We start from the raw sequence: 13,711 nt of genomic DNA, 5'->3' as shown, positions 1-13,711 counted from the left end.
TATAGGAACTACTTTACATTTTATAAGAAACCTGAGTTTCTCCAACTGGAGTCTAGTGCAAAAGGATACTTGAAATTAAAGGATATTTATTATTAATAAATATATTTACACAGAGATCTGGTTTTTTTATTCAATATATACCAGCACTTTAATGGAGAAGGAAGAAAAAATAGCTGGTGCTACTGTTAAAACCAACTGAAGCCAGAAATTCCCCTAAGCCCACTGCAAATGACTATCAGAATGGAGATATCTGAGTTTCCATACTGGTGGAAAATTCTAGGAATTGTGTTTCCAATGTATCAGGGCGGTACAAGATAATCTCAGAGAAGTATTTCTCATTATTATTTGCTTTATCACATAAGTACTCCAATTTATCCTTCATTATTAAATATCTATATGCAGGTAAGGAGAATGATCATCTCTGGGGGGAAAATTCAGATCTTTTTATAATTTTCTACCTTGGTTTAATTTAGCAGAAATCTATTGCATATTGTTTTCTTTGATAATTCTATTTAATTGATTGAGTAAGATTTATTGAATGATTGAGTATTTACTTGCCTCTCTACCAAAAATAGAACCAAATGCTATTTTTAGACTTTTGGTAAAAGGTGACTTAGTGAGACATATAAAGAAAAAAATATCCAGCTGCAGCAAATTATCTTCTTTACAAATACACAACTTTCAAGTTGTAAAAATAAATTATATCTTGGATATATCCCATCTCAGAAAGTCCCCTTTCCACATAAACTGGATGAGTCACTTGAAAAGGACTAATAAATAAGCATAGAGCAATACTACTCATATTTTGTCAGAGCATTGAAGAAGCCAACTTAAGTGTTTGGTTAACAGTGTGTCGTGTGGCCCTTCCTTGTCCTTAGTGTTCAGCATCTTTCATTTTGGTTTGTGGGCCTCCACCAAAACCCAGATTGCTACTCTTCTTTTCCTGCTTTGCCGTACTAGAGAGATCAATTGCAGTATCTTCCAAACTGTCCATTGAGATTAATCTATTAGTGGGGTTTCGTTCATATTCTGTCTGTTTAATTTTGAATTCCTCCTCAGGATGTTCAGATTTCCAGATGCCATTTCCTTTTTCCTCATTTTCAGGTTTTCTTGTAATATTTATTGATTTTTTATGCATTCCTAAAAGAAATAAAAATCCAGTTTTATTATACAATCATCCTGTTCCCAATAGATCAACGCAATGAGGCAGTAGCTCAATCCCTGGGCTACCTTATTGTAATACTGAGAAACAAGGAAAGGAAAATGCCATTTTCATCCCTTTTTTCAGACCCATAAATGGATTGGCCCCAACCACACTAGAAGAGACATACAATTAAAGCAACAGCTTCTGTTTCACATGAACAATTCTAGTTTAGGGTGAAAACTAAAATATCAGTTTTCCGGAGGGGAGATCTTCTGACTATGAATATCAGTTTAAGCTATGATAAAGAGGGAGCTCTCACTCTTTCTCTCTCACCCAAACCCCTCACAGGGTTGTTGTTGTGGGGGAAAAAGGAGAGGGAAAGAGTATTATGTATGCTTGCCATCTTGAGTTACTTATAAAAGTAAAACAAGTGGAATAAAAAGAATCTAATATATACATACATATGTAGTTCTGTATCTCACTTTACATTTCTGTGAAATTATGAAGATCCGTTAACTTTTCTCAAACCTGAATACTGCAGATGAGATGAATGGTAAGAAATATCAAATTCCACTACTCACACAAATTTAGTCTTCTCATAACAGAAAATGTTATGGGTAGCTATAGGCAGAAAAGAAGAAGTTTAAAATATGTGTGAGTGTGTATGTCTGCATGGGTTTTGCACAGACATTTTCTGGTAAGTACACGGACAATGAATGAGTCACACAGACAGATAGGTGCACACTTAGCCACCATCGCTATACACATACAGGTAATCCTCAACTTACAACCACAGAAGCAACCAGAAAATTAATCATTGAGCAGTAAGGTTGTTAAGTGAGGCATCACCTGATTTTATAACCTTTTGCGGTGTAGTTTCTAAGTGAATCACAGTCATTAAACAAGACATCAGGTGACTGCAACTTGCAAACTTCTAAATCAACACGTTCACTTTTCTTGTCAAAAGCCACCTGGGAAGTTGAAATAGTGATCAATCACATCACTGTGAGATGCTATGACTAACGTAAATACATGATGGTTGCCAAGCACCCGAATCATGTGACCTCAGAGATACTATGACAGTTGTAAGTTTAAGGACTTTTTTCAGCGCTATCCCTGTTGCTAAACAAATGGTCATAAGTCAAAGACTACTTGTACAGACACAATATAGGATTCTTGTTAAGGGGAGACCTGCTACCCTCCATTAGTATTAAAAGACAGATATAATAACCTCTATAATAATGTTACCAAATGCGACATTTTGAAGGGTCATTCTATTGCTAGTGATCATTTTAGCCCTTGAGTGAAAGAAGGAAAAGGATACTTTCAACAGGAAACAGTAGTACTTAGTCATTTTTCCACTTAGTAATTTTAACTACCTATACATTAACAACTCTACAGATGCACTTACCCAACAACCAAGGGGCACAGGAACCAACCATTCCACTTTTGGCAGAGTTGATAATTGATTCTGGAAGTGGGATGGAGTGCCTCACCATGGCACCGTAGAGACCATATTCGGCCATGACACTACTGCGGCCCCAACATTTCTCACGCTTCCGCCATTTGGCTCTTCGGTTCTGAAACCAAACCTTTCCAAAGTAGAACCAGAAGCACACATTTAACAACAATATACAGTATGTGTGTCCACGTGCATGAGTGGGATTGGAATTATTGAAATTATTTGTAATTTCAATACAATTGATGAAAAGCGCCCCCCCCCCCGCCCCATGCATTGAATACTTTCTCCATTTTGATCAATTTTGCAGGTAGACGCTCAGTGTTGGAGGGTAGGGGGTACATCTCTGCTTAGTACCAAACAATAAACAGCCATGTGTACATAGAGGAAGTTTGGCATCTCTTTTCAAATTAAGATTCAGATGAGAAAGTTTAAAAGAACAGCTATACTCTAGGATTTCATTATGGTATCATATTAATATTTAAGGTAGGGGGGTTTAATCTTAACCATGAACAACTAATTTTGGGGAATTCAGTGGGCCTAAAATTATTATTTTTTTAGTAAGAAAAAATCAATTCTAGATGGAACTTGCAATAGCAGCTACTATAGAGCAAGCCCTTGTCCTGGGATGTCTGCATGATACAGTCAAAAAAATCAAGATGGAAGTCATGATGGTTCATTCAAATCCTTAAACGTGTGAACATGTCACGTACATGTGATACACACATAAAAACAGCATTGATCACACGGTCACAGCTGCCATCTTGCTATTTTGAATACACTTCATGGACATGCCCGCCCTTCTCCCTTCTAAGTTTTCAAGCCTTGAGAATACTTCAACGTTTTCTGTAAAACCATCTTGCAAACTTCAAACTTAGGTAGGTCTGTCTATTGTAGCAAAGAAAGCCAGTGATTCTAAACACGAAATAACCTACCTGTATTCTGTCCTCAGGCAGTTCAGTTTTCATAGCTAACATTTCTCTGGAATATACATCAGGGTAATGAGCTTCATTAAACGCCTTTTCCAATTCTTCCAGCTGATGAGCAGTAAACACAGTTCTATGAGGACAAAAGTAAATACTGTCCAGATTAGATTGCCCATGCAGCATTTTAAATGAGAAATATGCTCCGGTAAAACCAGATATATAACGTAAATGTTGTATTTAATGTAATGGGCTCCTTAGTGCTTGTTCAGCTTGATTGTTTTCTTGCAGATGTTTCATTACCAAACAAAATAACAGCATCAGTACTAGAGTAATACTTTTTTAAAAAGGGTGGAACTCCTCCTCCCTAATCACCACTAACTGGAATTGACCACAAGGAAAGGTCGTGATCCAGCACAACACTGTTCCACGTACTCTTCTGAGTGTCCCTCGGTGTTGAGCACCATGTGCTCCATTGAGCCAATCCAGAAAGATACCATGTTCGATGATATCAAAAGCTGCCAAGGTCTAGTAGGCAAGAAGTGATGTAGAACCCCCATCCCATCCACACCAATTTATCCAAAAGCATGAGCAATATTGTTTCAGTGTCATGCGCACAAGTCTGAATGTTGATGGAAAAGGATCCAGACAATCTGGTTCACCCACGTCCTCTGAAACTGTTGCATAACCATCTTCTCAATCACCTTCCCCAAACAAGGGACGTTAATTGCTGGACTAAAATTGTTCATTCTGGTGGGATTAAGTGATGGCTTCCTGAGAAGGGGCAAACCAAATCTTCTTTAAGAGGTAAAGAAAGCCCTCGGTCAAAGAAGAGTTAACCACTGTTGGAACCTAGTCACATAACACACACACCCAGGTCACTTTAACAAGCCAGTAAGGGCATGGATCTAAGGAACAGATGGCTAAGCACATAGTTTTAAGGACTTTGTCCACTTCCTCAAGTCCAACAGGTTCAAACTGTTCCCAGATAAGGGAAGATTCTCTCCAGGTATGAACCTATAACAAGGCTGGTGTCCAACTGTGAGCAAATCTTAGTGACTTTCTCCAGCTGACTCTAAATAAATTGCTCTGCATGTCCCTGCAAGAGGTCCCCTAAGCCTCTTTTACCCACAACATTTCTTTCTACTCGAAAAGGACTACAGGGCAGCTATTTGCAGATGCAAAAAGGGTGAAGTACTAATGCTTCACCACCCTTAATGCCACAAGTAGGACTTAATCATGGTTCTATACAGCTTCAGATGGATCATGCAGCAGATCAATAGGAACAATTCCCAGCTCCCTCTGAAACCCATCCAGGTCCATCAGTAATGTGGGACAGACCAATCTAATGTATCTCGCCTCCCTGAAGTGGCACTAGAAAATCACATGGAAATTAGGATGTGATATGACCATGAGAAAGACAAAGACAACACTAAAAGCTCCCCCAATTACAGCTCACAAAGCCACTGCTCTGCCAGGAACATCAGATCTGGTGTATGACCACTGTTCCATGTTGGGTTCTAGTTGATTTGGGATAAGCCCATGGTCATCTTGGGGACCATGAATTCTAGAGCTACTGCAAATCCTCCTCGCAGAGAAAGTAGGTTGAAGTGGCCTGAAACCATAAGTCTGGGGGATTCTATACTCCCCCCTCCAGAAACGACGTCAATTTGCTCAGGCCGGGAAGTTGCTATACAGCAGAGAGATTGGTGAATCCCAACTGATCCCTAGAGCCCAATTTAATGAAGAGGGTCTCACATCCGGTGACCTGTGATCCAGCACCCTTTAAAGCTGTAAGATTCCCAGATGATAATCACCACTGCCCCATCCCTACCTGAGATCTTTGGATAATGCTAACCCAAAACCCAGCTAGGCATATCTCCAAACGGATTGCCCACCTTTTGGAGCCTACAGTACAAGCTAGGTTGCCCCTCTTATCAATGATTAAATCACTATGTGGGACTTCTTACAAACTGACCTGGCATTTAAAGTAACAGCCAAAAACCAGGGCCACTGAAGGCCTGCTGATAAGGTACCAGGTTTCAGACCATGGAATGAGCTGGAATGTAAAACTGGTATAAGTCTTGCATTCCCTGAGAGCAGCCCACTTCCTGTCTCCCTCTGTCTTTCACATTCATAATTCTATTGCCCACTTCCACACACACCTCAAAAGGCAATGTAATCATATATTACAAAACCATTGTAACAATTTTTGGAACATTAATGCAACATATCCTAATGCTAATACAGAAGATATTGCGGCTCCCATATACCTAGCATGAATTGCTTTTTGTACCTGTGACGCCGTTTCTTTCTCTTGATCTGAGAGTCAGATGCCTTCAGGTTGTTCTTGTCCCCTGATAAACTGTCTTCATCTGTTGAACATATTGATGGATAGCGGGAGAGAGGAAGGGACAGGGAAGAAGAGATGTATCAATCTATTTTCACCGTAAGCATTGGTCCATACAGTACAGTAGGGTTGTTTTATATATTTTTTCATTCCTTCTATAGTTCTACTTTTAATAATAATTCTTTGTTTTCCTTTTTCTTAGAAAATTGGATCAGGATTAAAATTTAATTTTTTTTTTTAAATCACAGTTTTTAAAGAATCTACAGTAAGAGCATTCAACAGTAAAACCAGAAAAAAACACAAGTATACTAATAATTTCTTCATCAATTCCTGATATACCAATAATCAAGAAACAAAGTTCATCTTGGACAGCAACCAGGATCGGCAAGTAGCCAGCACTGATTAAAACTACTCTTCCTATTGTTAGGAATATAGATGAGCCAACTCTACCCATGTCTATGCTTAGGAAAAAGATATGGGTAGGGCTATGTATTTCAAACCCCATAACTTTAAGACATATGGATTTCAACTTCCCAACTTTCCAAGCCAGCATGTAGGGAGTAAGGGGTACTGGCAAAAACTCTGGCTGTTCAACATCAGGAAAACAGCTAGAATAAATGAGCCAATTTCTGCAAAGCTAGCGGAGGAGCAGAATTGGAGGCAATTTCCAAGCACAGCAGGGATATCATCTTTTGCTTTTCTACATTAATGAAAGAATGAAGATATTCAAAATCAGAGATGATATGAAAATGATCACTCCCTTTAATGCAACCATTTCAAACCACATGAATTCCCTCTAATCCATAACTGGTTTCTCTTCAAGATCTGCTTACTGGTTTTACCAAACCAAAGACAAGGATCTGTCTGTAATGCAATATTTTCAAAACTCCCTAATATCTTAGTACTTTCTTTTGTCTTCACATGTACACCCTTTAATTGTTCTGTGATATCCTAATTTTTTCAGTGGTGAATTCCGTAACAGTGGAATTTGAATTTGTTTGAATTTTTTCCTAAATCTGGCATACCACTCCTCCATTCCTCCAGAAGAACCAACATGTCTATTGTAAATGAATGACAAGGAACATGGGAAGAGAGAATGCATGAGGCAAAAAATATATAATTTTCAAATTCTAGTGTAAATATTTAATATCTAAAAGACAGTACAGAGCAGAAAATAGAAGTCAATGTAGTTTAATCAATTGTCCCCTGTAGGAATGCTCTTATCATATTCATCTCATTGATTCTCTTAAATTGAATATTTTTATATCTCTCCATACCCAAGTCTTTCATAAAAACAGTATCCTTAGAATTGCCCTTTGAAGAACTTGTGTAAATATATTCACGCCACCCATATGGAAAAAAATGTATATATATGTTCTCTTACATGTAAATATCTTGCTGTTCAGAAAGTTATGAAGTTTGCTACATAACATGTAGTGTGGGAGATCAAAGCTAAATAGATTGAGGAAGAGATAAGGCTATCAATGGCTAATGAATATAACAGCTGTATCTTACCCTCAATATCAGAGAAAGTATTTAAAATTACGGTAATAACTTTGAGTTGGCGGTACAGAAATGTGGAGCACAAATCAAACGAATAATAATAAACTGTTTCTGACCACCAGCTGCTGGGAAACAATAGCAGGAAGAAGCCACTGGGCTTATGTCCTGCTTGTGGACTTTCTGTGGATATTTATGGAATACTGGGTTATTTAGATCTTTGGTCTACCTTACGTTCTACAGAGTGGCTGTTTATATCAGTCAGGCAGTTCTTTATTCAAATTGATTTTAGACTTGATCTAATTTTCACTACTGAGCCCTTAACTTTGTGAAGTAGAAAGAGAGAGGGACAGGGTCTTTGAACGTGTAGTTTTTCACTATTCAAATCCTAATCATCTCCTTGGGTATTTTTATTGTCAGGAATTGACTTCCTTGTCAAAAGGCACTGGAAATGGAAATGAATTCTAGATTATGTATACAGTTGACCACTTACAGACATGTGAGAACATATGAAGTGGATTAAGAATGGTAGTGCAGAGATTGGTGGAACAATCATTAACTTCTCAACACACACTCATATGCACTGAAGTTCAAGTTTATCTCACAAATATTCTAGAAACCTGGCCTATAAACTATGTACATGTTGTCCTGACTGAGTACATAGATCCAATTGAATTCAATGGACATTGCTTACAAACTGACCAAACAGGATTGCTTTATTAATTTCAAAATGGTAGGGGTTGACTATTGTTACTTAAAAGCAAAGGAAGTTCCATTCCCCTTGCCTCAGACTATTTATCACCTTTATTGCCTTTAAGTCCTTCATACTTCAGAAGAAGAATATCTCTATGCTTTTAGATAGCACCAATGGGGGGAAAAGATACTTAGAGCGGCATTTATTAGATACAAGAAGCACCACCTTGTAATCCTTGTTCAAACTACCAAGCGCATCATCCGGCATATTTCTTAGCCTAAAACACAGGACAGGAATTACAAATTTAAAATGCTTCTCTTAGGTACTTTTCCCACTTACAGTTTACCATGATACAATCATACCCAGATAACACATTAACCTTGTCTCCAGCTATGAGTGAAACAGATTTAAATTGTCACTAGATGTACCCATCTGCAAGCTCTATTTTTCTCCAAACACTATACCAGCATAGCTTCAGTGTGTGTTTGAGATGAACTGACTTCTCGTAGGTGTAACAAAATGTGTACTTTGGAAATACTAAAAAGTATGGTCATTATCTTTCCTCTTTTGGTAGCTATTTTTTTCCTGGGCCTTTTTTCCTCCTCTATTATGTTTGTTTATTGAAATCTTTTTATACTGAATATTGTCTTCATTCCATATTTTTATATGGCTCAATTTTGCCTCAGATTAGAGAACTCTTTTATTTGGGGAAGAACAGGGGTGTTTTTAAGCACTCTGTTTTAACAGTATTCTGAAATGCCATCTTATGATGCAGCAAACCCACTTTTTTACATTTCAGTGTCCTCAAAATAATGAATGTTGCACTGAATTTTTTTTATTTATTTGCCAGTTTCCCTATATTTGTCAGTTTCAATCTCTTCCCCCCCCCTTCCCATGAAGTGATGGAACTGCTTATTCAGCAGCTTGTCAATTTTTGTTATCCGCTAGACCAGACCTAGCTAGTTGCAAAACAGGACAAGGTCTGTCTTCCTCCTCCTTGGGTAATTTTTGCTCTGTTGTCTTCCCATATGTTTCTTCATTTTGCATTATTTTCAGCTGGAAAATGCCCTAAGGGAAAGAAAGGCAAACAAACCAGCCTAGAGAAGTTGATGTAGAGTTTTGAAATCAGACCCCTCCAATCTTGCTGCAGTAATCTGATTTTTCCCGTTTAGTGTTGTAAGGTTAAAATTGATCACTTTGCCTGACACATCATATCATCTTGCTTGGCACTCAGTCACAAATTTGTTGCATATTATCATGGGATAATATCCAACAGAAGCAGGACAGGAATGAGCAAGGGGGACAGCAAATTTTACTCCAGCATCACTTTAAAATAAGGTAGACAGTGACAGTTGGGACTGGAATTTAATGCAGTCGTAAAGCATGATGTTATATGACTGTACCACTGAATAGCAGCAATTCCAGCAGTCCCAGGTGTCTTTGTATCCCCAAAATTGGGTTGTTAAGCAGGAAGAAGTAGGAATCCCAGGCAAGCAGGTTGGTGGGTGAAAGTTACGGGTTAGCACTAGCAACAGGGAGGCAAGTGCTGTGGGTAGATGCAAGAGATCATGTGCAGGTGCCATAAACAGGTTTGCTATGGGCAGGCACTAAGGGAGCAAAGGGGAGTATTGCCGGTGAAGAAGGGGGTGCAGCAGACAGGCATTCGGGGGTCAACAGTCATAAATTTGGGCTGTCCCAAATTCTGATCACATGATTATGGGTGTGCTGTGATGGCTAGTACTTTGAGGATTGGTTTCAGTCCATGTTTCAGCCCCATTATATAACTTTGAACATCACTTAATGAATGGACATAATTAAAGAACTACCTATAGTTATTCTCTCTTCCCACTTCCCCCATTCTGACATAGTCCTAGGATATCATCAAAAAATCTGTTGGGTTTTGTCACTTTAGTGGTGAGTGAGGTATTCGGTGGTGACAGAAAACAAATAGAGGAAGGGATTTGGTCTGCTAACGGCAGATTTTTTTTTCTGATTCAAGAATAGGTCGATAACATTTTATCAGTGGGGAAAGGTCCAAGATGGAAGGGCAGAGTTCAGAGAAGCTAGCCACACTTTCATGAGCAGGTATTCTTAACAGGCCTACAATCCACAGGAATCAACAGGGAACCTCTGTGACATTGTCTCAGATATGCAGCAAGGACCAAGCAGCTTGCATTTCATAATTCATACTGCTTTTAAAGACACACATTGTTTAGGCATTTAAAAATAACCCCTTTTACATGCCAGATATCTCCATTTATTGTGGAATTTGTGAATTACGTTCTTATGTGCATTAAATACTGAAAAGGGTTGTGTTTTTTTGTTTTTTTGCAGGAGTAGCAGCAACGGACTCCATGTAAAAAGTATGGCAGATATACACTATTCTTCCTGAGTATATCCATGTTTGTTTGCCAGACACCCCCCTCTCTCTCCCTCCCTCCCTGAGTGTGTATGTGTGAGAGAGTGTGTGTGTTCTTTTGCCTCATGCATACATGTACTTGCCATGAATTTCTTTGGCCTTTATGGTTTCATAAAATAGGGTTTCTAAATGTAATTTTGGATTCAAGTGATGTGGTATCCAAATCCACACCTTGCCCTGTAGCACTTTAAAATCGATTAAGGCACGTGGTGCCTTCCGGCAGGACAGAGCCCTCCATCCTATACCAGGGAAACTGGCCCTAGGCTAGTCAACCACTAAGCTTACTAGAGGCTGGAAATAAAGAACAGCAGATCCTCAGGGCGGGATTGGACCCCGCGAGGTTTTTTCTTCTCAACCCGCGGTGTGAGGCGGAGAAACCGCCCCTCTCCAGCTACTGTGAAACCTCGGTCCCCAACAGGTCCCTCCGAAGGTCTTGGCCCCAGCCGACAGAGGGGCGGGGGGGGCGCCTAGTTGGGGAATCAGGGCTGCAAAGTTGCTCGGCAAGTCGCTTTCTCCGCCAGCGTGAGAACGCAAGTCGGGGCGGAATGGCTTACCGGAGACGGTCAACTTGGGCTTCTCGGCTTCCGGGGCGTAGCGGGGGTGCTGGTGTTGGTGCTCCGAGCGAGGCTGGAGGAAGGGGAGGTGCGCCGGCAGGAGTCGAGGCGCCCCCGCGGGCTGCTGGGTGGCAAAGCCGCAGAGGAAGCCCAAGCCCAGCGGCAAGGGAGCGGCGCCTCCTCCTCGCCCCGCGGCTGGCCCGCCGCCTTCGCAGCTTGAGGCGGCCGGCGGCTGCAGCTCCGCCTCCAAGCCCAGGAGGTCGGTGATGGCGAAGCCCTTGGAGCGCAAGCCGCCGGCCCCGGCCTGGCCCCCCAAGCGCGCTTTCTCGTGGCCGCAGGCGCTGTTGGGCGCCAGCGCGTTTCCCTTGGCTTTGCCCTCCGAGAGCTCCTCGCGGCCCGTCATGCTGCCGCCGCCGCCGCTGGTTGGGAAGGGAGAAGGGGCTCTCGGGCCGGAGCTTTATATCCCGCGCTCATCGGCGCCTGGATCCAATCAGAGGGGAAATGTGGGGAGCGACGGCGGGGGAGCGGGGGGGGGCGCGGGGCAGCAACTGGTTCCCAATCCGGATAATTAATTGCCACCTATTTGCCCGCAATCCGATCACCCTTTTCTCCCCGCCCCTCCCCTCCCCGCCCCTCTTGCTGCCAGGACAGATTTCACTCCGCGTCGGAGCCGCGCTGAGCAAGGGCCCTCTGGGCATTCATTGGGGCGGGGGGGGGCGCTCGGCTTCTTCTCCCTCCCTTCGGCGTTGTGGGAAGGCGGGCAGAGCTCCCAGCCGTCCACAAAGCGGAGAACTGAAGGGGCTATCAATGCCAATGGTTACCCCCGCGACACTGGCCTCTTAGCAGCCCTGGATAGATTCCCCCGGCTGAATAGATTTTTTCCTTTCTGGATCCTTCCTACATAAACAAGAGCACATTTCTGCACCGGATAAGTAGAAAAAAGTTTTGGGCTTCCTCCTATCACACTTTCCCAGCAGAAGGATTGCCATGGTCTCTCACAGCTTTCTTATTTTTGTTTTTAAGACACTTTGGCTTCCTCAAAGTGAATTCAGTGACCCGAGCGTGATAGTTGTGCCCAACATATTTGGGGAACCTCTCATGTTGAGGAGGTTTAACACAGGACATCCCAAGGCATCATAAGGCTCTGAGATTGATAAAAGTTGGATAGGTTTTCTTTCAGGAAGCCATTTAGCGTTGATTCGATGGTGTCATCGAATCAACGCTAAATGGCTTCCTGAAAGAAAACCTATCCAATTGTCTTAATCTGGGTCTCCCCCGCCCCCACCCCGGGCCCCGAAATTTTGGACTGCAGCTTCCTTCATCCCTTGACCACTAGTACACTGGATGGCATTGAAGGGAAATAATAATCCAAACTAGTTTTGAAGAAGACCATCCTAGCATCATTTTAGGCTAAACACTGGAGATTGGGATAAATATCTGGATGGATTTGTACAATATATGAACTGAAAACCAAACCAGGTGTGTTATGGATATGTTTCTACAACATACTTGGTTGGGCCAGTTTGGTCCACTGTACTGAGTGAACCCAGAAATGTGTGAAATTTAGTAACAGTAGGCAGCAGCCATGCACGGGAGGTGTCAAAATGCCAGGTAGATGAGACCCCATGATCAACCTCTGATCCTTTTAAAGGCTCTCACGGACATTTCAAAGGGATGGGATTTCACATGGGCACTCCTGCCATCTTACTTCTTAATTATTCCTTTTCAAATTACACTAACAAAAAGGAAAACATTGAAACCCAAAGTACTCTGTATGTTAGCCAAAACATTTTTTTTCCTTTATCAGAATTTGTAGTATGAAATATATAATTAGTCATCCAATGAAATGAAATAGATACAGAATGTCTGGATATGCAAGATAGGGTGTTACTAAAGTCATATTGAAATGGTGGTTGTTATTCCTTGTACACCATTTAGAGTCAATATAGGCTTGGTAACTATTCAATTCACTTCCCAAACTCTGATTGTTGTAGCACTATACCTACTGCTATTTGTTCAATTATTGGGCAAGAGGAATAGATACCCTGGTTCCTTGTCACAGCCCCTTGCTTCTGTCGCAAGGTATCAGTCAGAAACAAAGGAACTGAACGAGGATGCCAAAATAGTGATTCTAGATCCCCAGAGCGTGACCATTCACTGTCAACTCTAACCATAGAGAGCTAAGATTCATCTGCAAATTGTATCTATCCAAGTCAGCAAGGCAAAAAGTAGGCAATTCAGAAAGTCATCCCAAACAGATTGTTTCATACTAAGCAAACAATCAGGGCAAGACTTGGCAGTGATAGCCCATGCAGCAGACTGGGAGGGAAAACGCCTTGGATGTCGGAACGGCTAAGCAGGTTCTTCAGGACCTTGGACAGTCCCATGAAAAAGACAGCGTGTCTCAGTCTGGTTCTTTGCCATGCTGTATGTAGCCCAACATCTACTTATGTCCTTTCCCACTTTGCTAGAAAATTAGAGATCTTTCAATAGACGGCAGTTTATATGGATGGTCAGGAGTCATGTATTCTGTCATCTCTTCCCTACCATGCCCACACATAGTGGTGAGTGTGGCCTGAATGTTCCCCCCATGTGGTTTAATTAAGGAACTACAAGACTTCAGAGTCCCATTCTTTTCCTAAGGGGCTGTGGATGGCTCTGTTTCTAA

At 41.4% G+C, this 13,711-nt stretch overlaps 1 protein-coding gene across 1 annotated transcript; it reads right to left on the bottom strand.

The window, feature by feature from the left end:
* Positions 1-816: 816 nt before the first annotated feature.
* Positions 817-11,446, bottom strand: VSX1 (visual system homeobox 1; the record flags this gene model as incomplete). Its single annotated transcript, XM_081945019.1, has 5 exons — positions 817-1,140; positions 2,556-2,736; positions 3,539-3,662; positions 5,823-5,901; positions 11,044-11,446. 5 exons carry the CDS (start codon positions 11,444-11,446, stop codon positions 875-877), a joined length of 1,053 nt encoding a protein of 350 aa, XP_081801145.1. The 3' UTR covers positions 817-874.
* Positions 11,447-13,711: the final 2,265 nt, after the last annotated feature.

Source organism: Natrix helvetica, assembly GCF_964273705.1.
Source record: "Natrix helvetica genome assembly, chromosome: 2".
NCBI classification, from domain to species: domain Eukaryota; kingdom Metazoa; phylum Chordata; class Lepidosauria; order Squamata; family Natricidae; genus Natrix; species Natrix helvetica.
Note: the sequence above shows the minus strand (reverse complement) of the source record. Positions and strands in the feature narration are given on the sequence as shown.